Below are 19220 nucleotides of genomic sequence, written 5' to 3' on the forward strand. Positions count from 1 at the left end.
AATTTAAATGATCTCTTGGTAACAGAAGATTTAATTTTGGGTGGTGGGCACACGGTGTAACATACAGATCTTGTAACATAGAAACCCACACCTAAAACCTAAATGTTTATGTTGACCAATGTCACCCCATCAATTTAGTAAATAAACATAAAAAGAACAATTTAAATTTCTCCAATACTGTGGGAACACCCATTCCTTACACTTTGACTAAGTAGGCTTTGTTCATGCTATTTTTAAAAAGTGTACCTTGTTTTTAAAAGAGCAGTTCAGCTGAGTGCTGAAGAGCCCTTATAACAAGCCCTTGGACTCTACTCTGTTGCTTGGCTGTGAAGCTATGCCCAAGACCTGTGAGTTTCAAAGGCAGTGTTTATGCTATGCTTCATCACTGTTAATTTCTGACTTGGGTAATCAAAGTGTCCAGAAAAAGATATGCCAGAGCCTGGTGGGTAGGACTTCACAGATGTATACCCTGGCAAGATTTAGTTGCAATCTTTCTAGGTTAGTCTGTGCTTGGTCTCCTAGAAAGTGATCAACTCAGGCAAAGAAGGGACAAGTGGGAACACACTGCGTCCAAGAACAGATTTGGACAAACCAATCACAGTGGAAATAAATATTAGCTTTATTAACACTCAGAGTGCCTTTCATTTATATTCCATAACCCAGGTTACTTAGAGTAACCCTTTGCACCACAATCTTTCAAATGAATTAACATGTTAAAAAAAAAAGCAATTTTCATTGTGCTAATTATTGCAGCCTTCATGCATGATAAATCTAAAAAAAATGTGTGCCAACAATATACAAATTTCCATATAAACAAAGTCACTGATCACTAACAAAATATAAACATGGTTTCTTTCACATTAGATTTTTAAAAAGCTATTTATCAGGAAGAAAAACAAATACATAAAAACTCTGAAATTTTATACATTTTTACAAGCACAACTTTCAATGAACAACACAAAGTCAAAATATGCATGAAATGTGGCACATACCATGCTGTATCTGGCTTCTGGGAGGTTTTAATCATACTGGCTCTTGTAACATAAGCTTAGTGACATTCAACTTCAACAGTGGACTGTATTCCTAACACAAGTAATTTTAGATGGTACCGCATATTAAAAACAAGGATTTCCTTAAGTACAATAACATTGTCAGATTGGAAATTTAATTTCCAATTCTTTTTCTGCCAGTTACTTAGCATACACAGTACAGTACAAAGACATTCAATGTATGTTTGGACATTTCTAGACCAATTTATAGTCAACTGCAGAGAATCATAAATGGGGTCTGACCTTGCCCAGTGAGGAAAAAACCTAACTGTTAACATCTTTAGGGTAGGATAAAGGAAACAGTCAACAACAGTAGGACCTGCCAAGAGAGCCTGGAGACAGAAAAGTCTCCGCATCTTTTCAAGACGAGTTAGTTCTCAGTTTTTTCATAGCTGTGAGGACTCAAAGGCCATTTTAGTGGGCAGTGTGTTTTTGCTACTGCTTACGATCTCCTTTTTCCTCTGAATTTGCACTTCAGAGAATTCTCAAAAGAGAACCAATGCTCTTCCTCCCAGGAGTACTTTAACTTACATCTAAGTAAACTTGTGTCTAATTCTGGAAATACAAACGTGTTGTGAATAGTTAAAAACAAAATTTTAAAAATATTTTAGATCAGCCAGCTGAAAATATATTCATATAGTAAATAATCTCTCAGAAAGCTTTTACATATATTTAATTCTAACTAAACAGTACCCTTATAAAAAACAAGTTCATAAAAATGTAGAAACAAATGAAAACAAGAAATTACTGGAATATATAAATGTGCCTACAGACAGACAGACAGACAGACATCTCCACACACAACATCCCCTGATACATGGAGTTGCAAGCATACTTTCAACTTAGTCATGGATTTTAAGATACATGTAAAATCAGAAAGTGAGTTGAACTCCTGAGTTCTTCGACAAAGAGAGAACCAAGACGAGCATACACTGTAAAAGCAATAAGGTCCATGTAAGTCTGTGACAGCAGTGCAGTTACTGATGGCCACATGTTGAAAGAAGTTAAAACAGAGACACAGACAGTAGTTCAATGCACACATTCATGATGCTCATACACACATCAACAATTATTGGTCAAAGCAGTACATCAGTGTACAAATTAAAAACTTCCAAAAATGTGCAAAGTCAATCTTGATAGGAAAAAAACATTATTATTTGTACATTATTATAAACTGCCCAGCATTCAACTGAGATTAAAATTTTTTACAGAGAGAAACTAATAGGTTAAATATAAAGAATTTAATGGCTACATTAAAAAATGTACATTAGGCCAAAAGGTAAATTTACAAATTGATAATCATAGTTTGTAATAAAGTTTATTCTCAAACTTATCCAAGTTTACTTTTATTTATAATGATATTTGAATAAAAAGAACCATGTGAAATGTAAGAGATGTCAGACATTAAAAGTATTCTTGGTATTAACTATTTTATAATATTTCTGAATGCAGAGTAGCAAATTTTAAAACCAACAGCAATAGAAAAAATGTAAACCTTTTACTAATTAACATTGTATTAAAAACAATCATGCTTTTAAAGAAGCATTCTTACCCTTAGACACGGTGCTTTTGCTTGAATAGGGTATATTGCAAGGTTTGGCCCACTTTCCCACTTCCTTTCCCCATAAGCCTTTTCATCTCAGTGTTTCCGTTAGTCCTCCCTTCTTATTCCAGGTGGGGGGAAAAGTCTTTGGAAAAATTAGAATATGTCAAATGCCTTTTGGAGTCTAAGTATCTACTAGAGTTTAAGATGTAATTTTGTTACTTATCTCTCTCCTCTAAGTAATGCTAATGCTAAAATCACCACTAGTTACATATGCTTTTAAAATTTAAATTCTAAAAAAATTAATGAACATAAAAGTGCTTTCAGTACAATCACAAACTTTACTGTTCTCATCTGTCATTAAAGGACTCAGATATCCTTATTTGTGGACAAATGCTGCATGTAAACTGGAATGCAGACTCTTTTTTATGTTCCAAAGTGTCTATGGCACAAAGCAGACATCAGACTATAATTTGCATTTCTTCACAGCTTTCCTGATATGTCTCCCAATCAATCATAAGTTCCTAAATGTTAAGACACTAGAAGAAAGTACACTTCCAACCTCAGGCATCGCTAGTCAACGTATCTATGGCCAGCTGATGTTCAGGAGCTCGGCAGGTGTACAGGCTAAGTCTGCAATGCCTGTAGTTCTGTAACAGCTGAAGTAAATTCTGCTGCCTAAGTGCAAACACTGAGCGCCCCTCCTTTTACCTGAGGATAGACTGAGATGCAGATTCTACTAGTATCTACTTTGTCATTTTTATCCCATTAGCTTACAGGTGGGCAGAAGTAACGGTGCTAATCATTTTGGCAATGTGTGCAGGGAATAGAAAAGCTTTGGTTTAAAGTGATTCTGATATTGCAGATTGTGAATGCAAACAAGAGTAATCAGGCATAGGGAATAACAGGACTCACTAACTTAATGCCTTTGCTGTTTTATCAAACATATATTACTGTCAATTAAAATGCAGAATTATGAAAAACATGAAGAATTACATAAAAGACTGGGTGCAGGCAACAGGTACGATTCTACTCTTTTCTCTAGCTGACTCCTCCCTATACTCTGACATGACTCATGTCCACTCTCGCAATCACTGAGAGGAGTCTCCAGACTCTCCTGAGAGCGCATGAGGCGAGCGTGGGCACTGCTGGCTCTGACCTTCCTTCACCTGCTGTGGCATCCTGCTCAGATGGAGACCCTGTGAAGCAGGGCCAGTGGCTCCACAGCATGCGCTCCCTAGCCAACCAGGAGGAGGTGTAAGAGAATTTCCTTCCCAATGTTTCATAAACTAAGGAAGCTGGTTTTGATAAAGTCTGGCAGAATTTCTATCCCAAAGAGTTCATGAAGAACTATGCAAAATCAATTACTTTCTATTTAAGGGTTAAGTATAAGCTATTATACACACATACAAATTTAATTTTAATCTACTTTTAGCAACCAAGAGCTTGGCAATTTACAATAAATACCTGTATTAATTAAATAGTCATTTGTACTAGTTACTTGTGAAGAATGCTGGTATTCCTACCCAAGGGTGATTACTCATCCATCACCAGTAGGTCATACACGTTTGAGTTGTTCCTCCAAGAACAGAAACTAATCTAACTGAACATTCATACCTTTCCTCTCTTTCCATCCCTGCTCCACTACACACACACACACACACACACACACACACACACACACACACTTCACAGAAATGTAAGTTAGAGTTTTCATTACAATGTTAGATTAGAAATTTGCTATCCCTGGATTTCTTGCTCATTGCCCTACGTCTCATTGCCTGAACATTTGTAAACCATTTAAACAACCTTGTCAGGGCAAAAACAACCATTCTAGCTCTGCTATGATCATCAGAACTGAACCATGATATACAGAGACTGTGGACAGTGTCCATCTGACTGAAAATCAAGCGCCCACCGGAAGACACCTTCCTGCCTGCCTTTAGAAGGAGGACACTCTCTCCTATCTCAGCAGTCCACGTCTCGCGGAGACTGTGCTGTGTCTGTGCAGATTAGTGCCGATGTTTGTCTTCTAACATTAAAAAGAAGAGGTAGAAAAGGGTAGGAGGAGGAAGCAGGAAGTAAGAAATATTTAAGGGCTAATACACAGTCTAAGGCCAAATCAATTCTTGAAACTACTGATTTTGGAAAAAAAACTTCATTTTGGTGGGTCACATGAATTATTCATATAAAATAAAATTAAGGCATACAGAGAAAAAGGCACTACCAAAAATGAACAGTTAAATTGCTTTTCATTAACATTTAACCAATCTTAAAATTCAAATAAATATGAACATTACATTCGTAACAAAGGTCAAACCCAATATAAAACAGGAAGGTTTTAAGAAATTGTCTGGATCTTAGTATAAATAACACTGTTGATAGAATTCAATTCCTATAAAATTTCTAGACAATTTAGACCAAAATAAAGTTTTTTTTTCTTTAAAAGAAACAGAAGGAAAAAGCACTATTTATGGGATAAATGCCCTTCATGGCGGAACTGTCTGAGCAGAGGCTGGGTTGTGGGAGGGAGTCCTGAGAGAGCGGCTGCTGAACAACGGAGGTCCCTCTAATTTGGGGCTACTTTTAATTCATGTTGTTAATGACATTTTGGTTTGTAACAGCCAATAATTACCCAAAACTGCTATTTCCTTACATCACAAGAAACCGTAAAACTTTAAACATCATTGCTGAGCTCTCAGAGTGAGGGTACTGTTTGCCCATGTCTCCTCCTAGGCTGGGATCTCCTTAAGGGTAAGTGAATTAGTACTGACACAGTAGCCACAATTACTGAGTGAGCAAATAAAAAAAGATTCACCTTATTTAAAAAAACTGATTACTATACTTGACTGACACCAGATGATTTTATATCAAGCTATTGGTCCCCAGACCCCAAATGAAACCCCTGGCTCGGAACGCTGCCATGGGCCAAGGAGTTGGCATGTGGCAAACATCTTGGCTTTTGAGCCCAAGCATGGTCGTCCCTATAAACTATTCAGATTTGATTTTCTCAATGACTTCACATATCTTATCCAAACTCCACCTCAGAAATACTAGAGATCAGACCTGACACATGTAAGAGGTAAAGTAGCAGAAAGCTGCTCTAAACAAATAATTTTTCTTTTTAACATAGTTTCTAAAGAATAAGATAGAATCTCAAGTGAAAGCCAATTCAATTTACTCTAAAATAAGCTTTAATTTTTTTGTAGCTCATTCAACCTGTGCGTTTCAATTTCATATAAATATGGGAGGTTGACGATGCCTCTGAAAACTTTCTAAGGCAACAGTCTTTAACCATTTTTTCAAGTTAGAAACATGTTTTGTAAATGAGGAAAATGGAAAAAATTGTAAGATATTCATACAGAAAATTTCAAATACATTTGAAAGAATTACTAACCATTACTAAATTTCCATTAGTCATTCTATTTTTCAACCCTTTTACTCAATGCGTTTTGTTTGCGATGTAAAATCTTCTACTTGGCCAAAACCTAGGTCCTGCCATTGTGACTCCCGCAAGGCCCAAGTGGAAAGACACTTCCGGAAAAGCACGGTCAGACTGCCCGGGGACCTTTCCAGCACCAGAGTCCGCCACAGCCTGAGCGCGGCATCGTGAAGGCACAGTCAGCAGTCTGACCCTTTCCAGACTCAGCAAAGAAGCACTATCTATAGAAGAATGAGTTGTGCAGCTAAAAAACAAAACACATTTGGAGTCATCTTAAAAAGTTCAAATTTCATTTGTTGATCCATACCATTATTAGAAAAAAAAAGGGGGTGGAGTGTTATATCTAATTGCCCCTTATAAAGGTGTTTTATCTCAAAAATTTCTTTTTAAAATTTACTTTTGCTCTTCCATACGTCATCCCACTTCAAGCTTTTTTGTTCTAGTAGCTTTTATATATATTTTTTCTTGTGGTTTTGGTACCTTTACAACTTATTTAAAATAAATTCACATCACATTTTATATAATAACTCTGTAAACTATTAGTCTATTTTTAAGTCTTTACATAAAGAACAGTACTCTCCCATAGCTAATAATATTTTTCCTATAAAACAAAGGTCTTCTGCAGCAGTGTTAAAGTAGAAGTTTCTTTCAGGTGATTTGTTTTCTATGCATTTAAAAGTAAAAGGGAGACTGAAAAAAGCAAACAATTTTGCTTTGGGTGTCAGAGTCTCCCAGGATCTCTTTTCTCTAAAGAGTGTTAGTCTCAGATTCTGCACCACTGGTTACCCTGACAGACAACAAGAGTCAGAAGGAAATCACAGCCACAGAGACAAAGAACAAAGGAAAAGCCCCTTGGCCCAGACACTGTGGTCTCGCTCCAGCACAAGTGATGCTTCACCCATGAGAAGATGAGAAACGGGACAGCTCCTTGTCCTTGGGGATGGCTCCCAGCACAGGGTGCCGCTGACCTCCAGGGAGACCACTGATTCATATTCTTCCTGGTGAGCCGCTTCCGTGGATTACAGGGTATGAGAATCTTGGTGTTCTGACTTCTTCTCAGACTAGCTAGTAGAACTTCAAATTTCCTACAGGGAATGACAGATAGGACCTGATACAGTAAACCACAATCTAATGAACTTCAGAAACAGCTGAATCCCTAAAAATCATACTTTTTAGCAGAAAATGAAATATCTGCATCCCCTATGAATCCCATAAAAGGCATCACATATGGGGCCTCCAGGAAGACTACTACTTTCTAGATCTTTAAACATAAAGCACTTCGCACTTGCTTTAATAAACTGGGAAATATTGCAAGTGGCCACATCACTGATATCGTTCATATTTTTCAGTAGCTCCAGTCCATCAGGGATCATGGCTTCTCCTAGGTCTCCTTCCATTCAAAGTCCTTGCTCTTAGTGGATACATTGTACTAGAAATACCTGGCGGTTTTAACTTTCCTATAAAGTAGTTAAACCTTGTTTTGATATGCTTTGCTTTTCCCACGACTGTAAGCTGAGTTGAGGAAAGAATATATGCAGACAGCGGAGTTCAATGAGCTCTGTGTTTGAAGCCATTCTGTCTCTAGCAGGGAGTTCCAGCTTTGGGTGCGATGTGCAGCTGGGAAGGAATGGGTTGCTACTGGTGTTGAGGTCGTTCACCCTGACTTGAAGCAGTGGTATTTGCTCTTGTAAAACACTCACTATGCATCCTATCACCTTCTCTCTGAAATGACTGTTTGCAAGGAGCCTGCTTTGTAAAGGGCTGCCAGCAGTCTGTAACTGGGCTGGTCTTCACCACAGGGCTCCTGAACTTTGGCACTTTGGACATTTTGAGCAGGATGGTTCTGTCTGGAGCAGGTGTGGTCCTCATAGACCGTGGTTTGTTTAGCAGCATCCCTGGCCTCGACTCACTAGATGCCACTGGCATCCTCCTAAGCTGTGAAGCCAAAGCTGTCTCCAGGCCTTGCAGGTGCCAAGGGAAACAGCCCTACCCCTGGAGAGCCACTATCTTACTATGTTTGAGGTGGCTCAGTATTCTGTGATCCCAAGAACAAGGGTTTATCTCCCAACACTAGCTTCATGGAAACTCCAGGTGAAACTCTTAGTTCCTAAGAAATGTTACCCTATAGGGAATCAGGAGCTAGAAATAGGAAGATAGAATATACATTATTTTGATTATTTATTCTTTCTCTTAATTTTGGGATTTTCTCCCTCAGGTAAAGATCACACTTTAAAATACACTAAACAACACATACTTCTGCTTCTCATTATTTCTCTTGATTGGCAAACGTGGTCTTTTCTACTGTGCACACATTAAGTAAACAATCTGCTTTTGTCTTTTAATTTGGATTTGCTCATTGACTTCCATATCTGTTTTAAAATAAAATAGTATCTTTAAAAAAAAAAAAAAAAACCAGAAAACTATCCCACAAGGTTTTTAGATCCCCTGTAACATGGATCTTCTATAGTGTATTTGCTTATTATACTGGTTAGGATTAACAAATAAACATAGTTCTTAGAGATTCATATTTTCTATCATGATTCCTACTGAGCAAGAAGCTTGGTATACAGAGGTTAGGATCTAAAGAATACAAATATAAGGAGGAACCTATATTCTTTAAGTTGAGTACCCACTCTAGACTTAAGTTTAGGGCTCAAACCCACAAATGAGGATCTATTTTAAGTACTGTCATTAAAAACTACAAAGCAGATATCATTTTCTTCTCCTTGTTTCCATGTCTATCAGCACCGATTTGCCGGTAGCACAGAGAAAGACCCTCTAGTCCCAGGTATTCCAAATGATCTGTTTGTACTAGAAAGAGCGACCACATACTAAAGTGCTTTAAATGTCTGAACCACATCAGTACACTATAAAAATTTTTAAAAAAAGTTTCAAGTTCTTGTAAGGGAAAAAAACGATTAAATATAAAAAATTTAGGTTACTATTATTAAACAAATTTAACCAAGAATCAAGAGAAACACTTTCCCTCTTGTCTTTTTCCTCCCATCTCTCGTTTTTATAAAAAAGAAAAGTGCAGTCAGAGAGGAGGTGCAGGCAGATGGGCGCCGGGGGCAGGGGGCTGGCTGCTAGTGACAGTGCACGAACAGGTGCCTCAGCAGCTCCTCCGCCGACGGCCTCAGCTTGGCCTCGGTGAAGATGCGCTGGAGGAAATCCCGGGTGTAGTCAGAGACGTGAGGGGGCAGCTTGGGGTTTGTGGGCTGAGTGGCGATTTTAAAGATGGCAGCCATTGCTTCATATTCCGCCCACGGAGGCTTTTCAGTTAGCATTTCTACCACAGTACAGCCCACACTCCTGAAAAGGAATTTAAAAGTTACATTTACACAAACAAGATCATCATAAAGAAGGATAGTTACTACAAAATGAGAAACAGGAGTGAAGTCAATATACATTAAGTGTGATTGATTTCAAGTTTAGTTTCATTAAAAGGTTGTAACTATATATAACATAGTTTAAAGATAAAAATCAGTGAAAATAAACCACAATGTAAGGACTGACTCAAATGGTTAAGCACAAAGTATTACTTTAAGAATAGCTAAATTATAAGAGACTAACAGTAAAAATTGATTACTTCTAAGTTCTTAGGGAAATGAAAAATAGTTTTCTAGTGCTGAAGATGCTTAAGATAAAACCCTTCGTCAAGAATGGAAGTCAGTGATTAAGCTTCAATGAGGCATAATTAAAATATTCACCCTTGCAACCCTGACATCCTATTTCAAAAGCACGAAAGACCCCTGACACCTGGCCAGGCATTTCTACCTGCGGAGACAGGCCGCAGCAGACCTACCAGATGTCCGCTTTGCGGCCGTAGCCTTCCCCGCTGATCACCTCGGGGCTCATCCAGTAGGGCGTGCCTGTGACAGACTTCATTCCTGTTCCCGAAAGGCAGATTGTTTGAAGCCGTTTGCTGGCCCCGAAATCTCCTAGCTTGACGTTGCCTGTTGAATCTCGCAGAATATTCGCACCTAAAAATAAGAAACATCCTCCTTGCATTCTTCCTGTCGGCAGTTTGGAGCGTATAAAAGGACAACAGCAGAGAAGTAAAGGGAACAGACTCTTCGATCTGTCTCCAAACTGCCGCTCGCACCACCAGTCAGGACAGTGCCCATGAAGGGCTCACTCACACACTGAAGATTCGAACCAGGGAGTGCATGAAGGCCACGTGGGGACGGGGTGGGCGGAGGAGGGGCAGCACAGCAGGCTCTGGGCCCAGTGTGTCTGTCCTAAAGCAAGAGGCTGCAGCTAAAGCTCATTTCCCTGAGGAGGGATGTCCCGGGGGACCCTCATCATGAAAACTTCCAGCACTTTCCTCTCCTGCTCTAACTTGGTATTAGTTATTTTATATTTTATAGTTTCTCTAAATATTGGGTTTTGCTTTATATTGATGTTTCTTCTCAATTTCTACATATTTAAAATCTCTTCTAAGCAAGCTTCCAGCTTTGTTTTTAAATTTCATTTACTTTTATAATAAACTTGTTATAAACTGACTTTGATTGCCTAGCTTGAGGTGGTTGAATTCTCTACGGTGAAGTGCCCCTCTCCCTCGCCATGCTGTCCCGAGAGGCTGGCACACAGCCCATGAAGGAGTCGGCTGCGCTCCAGGCGGAGCGAAGACAGGAATTACTGGGAATCATTCTGCACAGGAGCTTGTCTCCTCTCTCACCGGTTTCTTTGCCCATTTGTTTGTATCACTATGAACACAAGGGTATTTATTTTATACTTTGGGTTATAAACTAATGTGCCTTTTCGTTGCTCAGATTGTTCCAGCTTTGGCCAGTGGGAACTCTTTCTCTTGGCTCCTGTGTCCCTTTGTCATAACCCCATCATTGTGTTCCTGTTTTTGGTTTGGGGTTGGTTTTTAGCATCTTCTTACTTTCAGGCACTATTCGATGCTCAAGGCCTAGAATCAGCCCTCTCTCCAAAGAGCCCTAGTTACTTTTTTTTTTTAATTTATTTTTATTGTTTCAGAGAGGAAGGGAGAGAGAGAAAGAGAGAGAGAGAGAAACATCAATGATGACAGAATCATCGATCAGGTGCTTCCTGCACACCCCACCCTGGGGATCGAGCTCACAACCCGGGCATGTACCCTGAGCGGGAATCTAACTGTGACTTCCTGGTTCATAGGTCAATGCTCAACCATTGAGCAACACCGGCTGGGACCTAGTTACTTTTAATGGTATCAGAAATCAAGATCCAGGGGCTAGGTTCATTTATTTGTTATTCTCTATTTTCCCCTTTATTTATCATTTTAAAACTCAATTTTTTCTTCTGAAATTACAAGTCTTGTTTCTGTCTTAGGTAAATTATTTCTATTCTCATTTTTAGCTTTACCTATAAACTACCAGTTTTTAAATAAGCAATTTATTTTAACTTATCCAATTTTGAAACTGTTATTTAAAAAAAATATTTTTATTGATTTTGAATGAGAGGAAGGGAGAGGGAGAAAGAAAAACACTGATGTGAGAGCAGAACACGGATTGGCTGCCTCCTGCATGCCCTCCGAGCCTGCAACCCGGGCATGTGCCCTGACCAGGAACTGAACCAGCAACCCTTTGGTGCACTGGAAAACAATCAACTGAGCCACAGTGGCCAGGGCTACTTTGTTCTTTTTAAGTCTCCTATAACCATAACCACGTATTTTTTTAAGTGGGGGGAAATGATGAAAGGTCTTTTAAATATTTTATTTTTATTGATTTTAGAGAGAGGAGAGAGGGAGAGAGAAACATCGATCAGTTGGAGGTCCACTGATCCCCACAGGACAGGCCGAGGGACCCCACCGGTGCACCAATCTGTGCACTGGGCCTCTAGTATTTTATATTTTTAAAAATCCTTTTCTTCTTCCTTTTTTTTTTTTTAATGGCCTCTAAGGAGAGTGAGTAGTGGAGAAAAGCTACATTATAGACGGGAAAGAATGCATACTGTCCAGTCCCACTGTGAACTTCCGTACTTGTCTCTGTTCTCCCAGCAAACCCCAGCCTGGTGGTGGTGGCTCTCCGCAGCTCTGCCAGTACCAGATGCCCTCCCAGCGAGCCACAGGCCTGAGGGAGGCACACACCAGTAGTCCGGCAGAACAGCACTGTCTACCCTGTTCAACATCTCCCTGTTCATCACGCAAAAAGGACTCTGTAAAAAAAAAGAGCCACTATCTCTAAAATATTTAGCCAGGGAAGGGCAAAAACAAGCCAGATTTTACTGGCTACAGCAGGGAAGGCACAGTCCCAGGCAGACCACAGACAGGCAGAGCTAACTATGGGGAGGAATCACCAATGTGGCATCAATGCCCATCCATACGAAGGGCTGAGTGAAAAATGTGTAACCAGGTTCCCAATATAGACTCCTACGTTTTCAACTTACTTTGGATACCTTAAAAGCAAACTATGAAGGAGATTTTTCAAACAAATATAAAAGCAGGTAGAATAGTATATGTATCCATGCCCCAGCCCCACCTGTGCTGCCAGCCTCTCCCTCTTCCCCCCTCATATTATTTGAAACAAAGGCAAGACTTCATGATTGATAGTTCATTAGCTTTAAAAGATAATGGCTCTTATTACACCAAACAGGATGGACAATACCTCCTTAATAATGTTAAATATATACTCAGGGGTTTTTACATTTTTATAAAAAACCAGAATCCAAATAAGGTCCATACATTGAGACTCAATGATTCATATGTTAAGCCTTTACTGATCTAAAGGTCCTTGTGATCTTTCCCATGGCACTTTAGGAGGAACCTGAGTTGTCTGCCCGTGGCTTTCCTAGTGACTAGGTCTTCGGACTCCATCCCAAGGCACCCTATTGGCCATGTTCGTCTGCTGATATGTATAGTCTACAATTCTAAAATTTGGTAGCTGAATCTAAAGGCTTGATCAGATTCAGATTATTATTATTACTTTTTGCAAAACTACTTCATAGATATGATGATGTCATCTAAAGATAGGAAGTATGTCATGCTGTTTTAGATGTCAGCACCTGTTAATCTTTAATGCTTATACCTATTAATTCATTAGTGGTTGTAAAATGGCACTATTCCATAACTCCTTCTTCATTTGTTAGTCAAAATATTGCTATAAAGACAAGTTTTCTTTCAACCACTATGTTGTCCTCAATGGTACAGTCAGTAAAAGAAAGGCAGAATAAAGGGACCCTGTTATGAAATAATGAGTTAATTGCCTAGCAACAATGATCAATTAGTTTTTCCTAGGTTTCATCAACTATCGTTCTTTTTCCCTCACAGTTTAAAAATTTCTCACCATAAAGTTTGGGAAATATAGAAAAAGTGAAAACTGTGTCAAAGAAAACAACTATCACTCATCCTGCCATTTGGAAGTAACCACTGTCAATCATATGAACACTTTTCTTCTAGGCCATACTCTCACTTTACAGACGGTATTGCATCTCTAACTTACACCTTACTTTCCTCCTATCCCTGTATTTGTACTATTAGGATTTTAAGTCAGCTTGCTTCCAGCCTCATCTGACTAGTGTGGTTCAACACTCCTGGTAAGGCCCCTCTGGGGTAGCTCCCCTTGGTCCCTGTACCTCGTCTCACTATGAGTGCTAAAGAGAAACCAGCTTGAATAGAGATCATTCCTAAAAGAATAATTCCCCAGTGTGGTTCTTCAAGCTATCAGCTGTCCTTGACACCTGAGGCCTGCCTAAGCTGGGCAGATCTTGACATGAAAGACAGGCTCCTCCCTCTTCAGGTCATGAGCCACACCCTCCTTCTCTTGTATGCTTCATTCTGGGGCGATGGTCTGGCTCAATGTTCTGTAGCAGAGTCCACTATATCACTAGACACTGGTTAGCAGCACTCTCTTTAGCCTGAATATGGCCACATTCGGGATGTGGCTCACCACAGGAAGGCAGTAAATGCCTGGGTAGCTCAACCCCTCAGTAAGACCAATAAAAAATGTATTTTTTTTATTTTTATTCATATACTAGAGGCCTGATGCACGAAATCTGTGCAACAGTAGGCCTTCCTTTCCCTGGCTGCCGGCACTGGCTTCCCTCTAGCACCCGGGACCTGGGCTTCCCTCCGGCCACTGGCCCCAGCTTCATCCGGAAGGTCGTCAGAAGGATGTCTGGTCTAATTAGCATATTGTGCTTTTATTATTATAGACTAGAGGCCTGGTGCAAGAAATTAATGCACGAGGTGGGCAGGGGGGTGTCCCTCAGCCTGACCTGCACCCTCTCCAATCTGGGACATCCCTCTCACAATCCGGGTCCATTGGCTCCTAACCGCTCTCCTGCCTGCCTGCCTGATCGCCCCTAACCACCTCTGCCTGCCTGCCTGATTGCCCCTAACTTCCCCCCTGCCCTCGCTGGTCTGGTCACCCCTTACTGCCCTCCCTGCCAGCCTGGTCACCCCACACAGCCTGCTGTTCAGTCATTTGGTCGTCCCTCACTAACCCTCCTGCCGGCCTGGTCACCCCATGCAACCTGATGTTCAGTTGTTTGGCTGTCCCTCACTAACCCCCCTGCCAGCCTGGTCGCCCCACACAGCCTGCTGTTCAGTCGTCTGGTCATCCCTCACTAACCCAGCTGCCGGCCTTGTTGCCCCAGACAGCCTGCTGGTCATTACTGTTACTGTGACAGCGTCCCGGACAATTTGCATATTCCTCTATTATTAGTATAGATTGGTTGACTGAATAGTCATCTTTTAATTTGGGGTCACAACCCAATTTTTCTAGAACCAAGCTTCAGTTTTTATAGACTCACACCTGCAGGTATGCTTTGCAGTACAGAATTTAAGCACTCTCAAATTTTACATATCTCCTCCACTCACTTTTACCTCACTTCATGCATTTACCTTACATACCTGATCCCTGAAAACAGCTGAATTTAAAAAATAGCTTAACTGAGTTGAAGTTCATCCGAGCTCAATCTCAGGCTCCCTTCCTCCTTCTTATTTCCTCCCTAGATAATAACACCCACTCCAAAGGCTTAAATTAATGATCTCAACATGAAGTACATCATCACCATAGCTATCTGAATGCTTTCTAGACACCAGACATGGTTTTAAGCATATTATATGTGTCATCTCATTTAATCCTTACAGGAACCTTATGAGTTGGACATTATCACCCTCGCTAAACACAAGGCATGGAGGCATAGAGGGACTGTGCGTGTGTGCAAGGTCACACGATTAATCACGGATAAAGCCTGAATTTGAACCAAGCCATCAATCTAGTGCCAGACTTCTCCGAACCATTATATTCTAATGCCTATGCCCTAACATGAAACATGGTCTCACTCTTTACGGTCATTTGAACTTTACTAATTCTGTGAAGCCCATAGGGGAGCGGCCTACCGTGGAGACCTGGACACCAGAACTTGCCAGAATATGACTGAGTCCTACAGTATTTTAAAGGCAGCTGTACTGATTTAAACGTTAAATTTCTTAAGTGTATTACTCTTCTTATTCACACACAAAGAAAACTGTGTATTTAAAATGAAAAGACCTCATTCCTTACCTTTGATGTCTCTATGAACAATCATATTACTATGTAAATAGTAGACACCTTCCAGAATCTGACGGGTGTATTTCCTGGTCACATTCTCAGTAAGAGCTCCATATGCTTTTAATTGGTCCTTAATTGAACCCTAAATGAAAACAAAAGAAAACTATGGTATGGTTTGAAATGAACCACCACTATATTACATCTTTATTTTTTAAAGAATCCTAGCTGAGTAGGAAAGCATGGGAATTCTCAGTAAGAGCGTATATGCCATCTCGTTTACATACAATTCAATTATATACTAGTATTCCCTGACAAGAGCTGTGTAAGAGCATGGGTCACCACTAAAGGAAGCCTTTACAATGATTCTTGATCCTCGTTTGTATTACTATCTTGGTTTTAACTGTCTCATATTCCTTGCAACTGTGTTTCTAAAAATTCTCTTGTATTTTTATATCGTTTTGCCCAGAATATATTTTTGCTTTTCCTACTTGTTCTATATATGTCCTACTTAATTATTTATTTTTTTCTTTCTCTGTTTTTAGAAGCATTTTATTATTATTATTATTATTTTATTTAGAAGTGTTTTATTGATATCTGCCAATTTATTTCTCAGGAGAAAGAATGGGTATGATTAGAAAATCAGAACACATTAAATTTTAAAGTTTTTCCTTTATATACTTAACATGCTAGTTTAAAACATGAGAAAACATATTAAAGCGGAATTTCAAATTGTCTAAGTGTTTTTAATGCAGGACAAGGTGCCATCTTGGAGAATGCTGAGTCAGTCTGAGGTGAGACAGACACGTGAATTTTACAAGAGCTGCCCTACTGGTTCCAATGTGCAAATCTGATGAATAACAAACACTTTAAAAGATGGAAAGAAAATGCTTCCTGAGGAACAGATCTTCTCTTTTAAGATTTATTGTGCCGACGGCACTAACGATCCATTGGTGTAGCTGTTTATCTTTGTGTACCTTCTTCAGCAGGAACAACTGGAATGGGTTGGGAAGCACTGTGTCAGCTAAAAATTGCATGTGGGTAGCCCTAACCGGTTTGGCTCAGTGGATAGAGCGTCGGCCTGCAGACTGAAGGGTCCCAGGTTCGATTCTGGCCAAGGGCATGTACCTGGGTTGCGGGCACATCCCCAGTAGGAGGTGTGCAGGAGGCAGCTGATCGATGTTTCTCTCTCATCGATGTTTCTAACTCTCTATTCCTCTCCCTTCCTCTCTGTAAAAAATCAATAAAATATATTTAAAAAAATTGCATGTGTGTATGTAAAATTAACAGAGATTAAAAACGACTGCTAGTCCAGGTACTGAAAATAAAAGTAGTTATAGTTCTAGTCTGAAAGTAGTTGTAGCCGGGACCGGTTTGGCTCAGTGGATAGAGCGTCGGCCTGCGGACTGAAAGGTGCCAGGTTCGATTCCGGTCAAGGGCATGTACCTGGGTTGTGGGCACATCCCCAGTAGGAGATGTGCAGGAGGCAGCTGGTTGATGTTTCTCTCTCATCGATGTTTCTGGCTCTCTGTCTCTCTCCCTTCCTCTCTGTGAAAAATCAATAAAATATATTTAAAAAAAAAAAAAGAAAAAGAAAGTAGTTGTAGATACACTAAGGAATGGGGTGCTGTGCTTGAGAAAATGGAAGAAGAGATGACAATTTTGGCAAATCTTGAATCCAGCATACTTAATTTACTGAGAAAAATTATATAGCATCATTCATAAACTTGGAGATTCAGGAAAGTCTAGGAACATGTACCGTATCCCATTGATGCCATGGGCTTACCATATTTACAATTCATTCAGATTGTCAATTAACTATAACTAATTTGGTAATGAGCTTTTCAAATTTAAGGAACTGAAATCTATACTTTGATAAGACGGCTGCTTTTACGTGATCTAACACCTCTTCCTGAATAATCCTGGTTTATCCTAAGATTGCTAACTATATAAAGATTATCCATCTCTATTTGTGAGATAAATCAGTTTTAACCAATTAATCATTTTAATTAATTGTATCTTCAACAATCTGAGTCTCTATTCACTGTTATTCATAATTATTTTCTATCTTAATTTAAATATTACACAAATAGTAATGGAAATCTGAATAAAAGAAAAAAGACAAATCACAATCCCAACATAACTCATTTTTCTAAGTTTCTCTGTCCTTGTCCAAATACAGATACTTTTAAAATATCATAATCATTATTTAAAAGCACTTTTTATTATTTTTTTCTTTCTTATGTAAATACTTCCTTCAACTTTGCCACAATTTTAATTTTTAACATTATTCTCTTGGACAATGCCATCATAATTTACTTCCACCACGGGCAATGAATTTCCATTTTTTCCATCACAGATCATACTAAAATAAATATATGCAGCTTTTTCCTTCTTTTGGATTACTTCTGTAGAATAAATTTCTGTGAGATGCCCTTGTGAGACTGAGTATGGTTAAGACCACTACTATCAGAATCTGGTCCAATTTTATGATCCATAAGCTTACCCTGCAACCTTGTACATTCTACATATAATTCTAACAAACTATTCCCTTAAAGACCCATAAATCAAACCTTTTTTCTATCATATATGACTTATTAAACTATGAGAATGCATGTATTTTTTAAATAATTTTTTATTGATTTCAGAGAGGAAGGGAGAGGGAGAGAGATAGAAACAGCAATGAAGAGAAGCACTGATTGGCTGCCTCCTGCATTCCCTACTGGGGATTGAGTCCCCAACCCAGGCATGTGCCCTGGCCAGGAATCAAACCATGACCTACTGGTTGATAGGTCGATCAATGCTCAACCACTGAGCGACACTGGCTGGACTGCATGTATTTTTAAATGCGTAAACAGACCATCTTGAAAATCATTAGTATTAGAATGCACTCTACATATTATAAAAATAACATAGAGGGATGGCTCTCTGAATGACGTTTTGCAGCTCCTAATGAAATTATTTACTGAGACGATTATTATCAAACTGTGCTATAAACATTAGGTGATGGCTGAAAAGGAACTGTGAGTCATTGCTTTAGCTCATTACTTTCTGGTCTTCAGGAAAAAACAAAACTTGACAATGGAAGAATCAGGGTATCAAGCACCTTAACCTAGCCATCAATCTTAGCATCACTAACAATGAAACAACCAAAAACTGTATCTAATGGGATGCAACATAAAGTACACAGCATGATCTATGGCGCATTCTAACAAAAAATGTTAAATTTGAATCTAACTTAGACTTTAGATCTAACCTGGAGTTTATAGAAAATAAGGGGATAAAGGAACAAATTATAAAATGCCATGAGGTGAGACTGTCAACAGAACAATAGCCTGTTAAATCTATGTCACATAAAACTGCTCTGGATTAAAAGAGGAGTGCCCGGTCAGCATGGCTCAGTGGTTGAGCGTCGACCTATGAACCAGGAGGTCTCGGTTTGATTCCTGGTCAGGGCACATGGCCAGTTGTGGGCTTGATCCCCAGTGTGGGGTGTGTAGGAGGCAGCCAATCAATGATTCTCTCTCATTATTGATGCTTCTCTCTCTCTCTCCCTCTCCCTATCTCTCTGAAATCAATAAAAACTTATTAAAAATAAATGTACTATGTGGTCCTGAACTGGATCCTGGTTTGGACAAACCAGCTATTATGAATATTTTTAAGGCTCTTAGAGAAATCTCAGTATGGACTATGATGCTTGTAACCTATTT

The 19220-nt window shown here is 39.3% G+C and overlaps 1 protein-coding gene and 1 non-coding gene across 2 annotated transcripts in view; both read right to left on the bottom strand.

Annotated features, from left to right (window-relative positions):
- Positions 1–238: 238 nt before the first annotated feature.
- Positions 239–369, bottom strand: LOC139015897 (small nucleolar RNA SNORA50). Its single transcript, XR_011472545.1, has one exon. It is a non-coding gene; the product is annotated as a small nucleolar RNA SNORA50 (small nucleolar RNA).
- A 6665-nt stretch (positions 370–7034) lies between these two features.
- MAP3K2 (mitogen-activated protein kinase kinase kinase 2) overlaps positions 7035–19220 on the bottom strand; it is a 97712-nt gene continuing 85526 nt past the window's right edge. Inside the window, exons 15-17 of the mRNA XM_070423165.1 lie at positions 15526–15655; positions 9840–10017; positions 7035–9346 (exon numbers count right to left, since the gene is read on the bottom strand). Of these exons, the coding sequence (XP_070279266.1) occupies positions 9121–9346; positions 9840–10017; positions 15526–15655 (534 nt within the window). The 3' untranslated portion in view covers positions 7035–9120. The remainder of the gene's footprint in view (positions 9347–9839; positions 10018–15525; positions 15656–19220) is intronic.

This window comes from Myotis yumanensis, unplaced genomic scaffold (genome assembly GCF_028538775.1).
Source record: "Myotis yumanensis isolate MYYU_CA2020_CCGP unplaced genomic scaffold, mMyoYum1.0.hap1 SCAF_8, whole genome shotgun sequence".
Lineage (NCBI taxonomy): Eukaryota > Metazoa > Chordata > Mammalia > Chiroptera > Vespertilionidae > Myotis > Myotis yumanensis.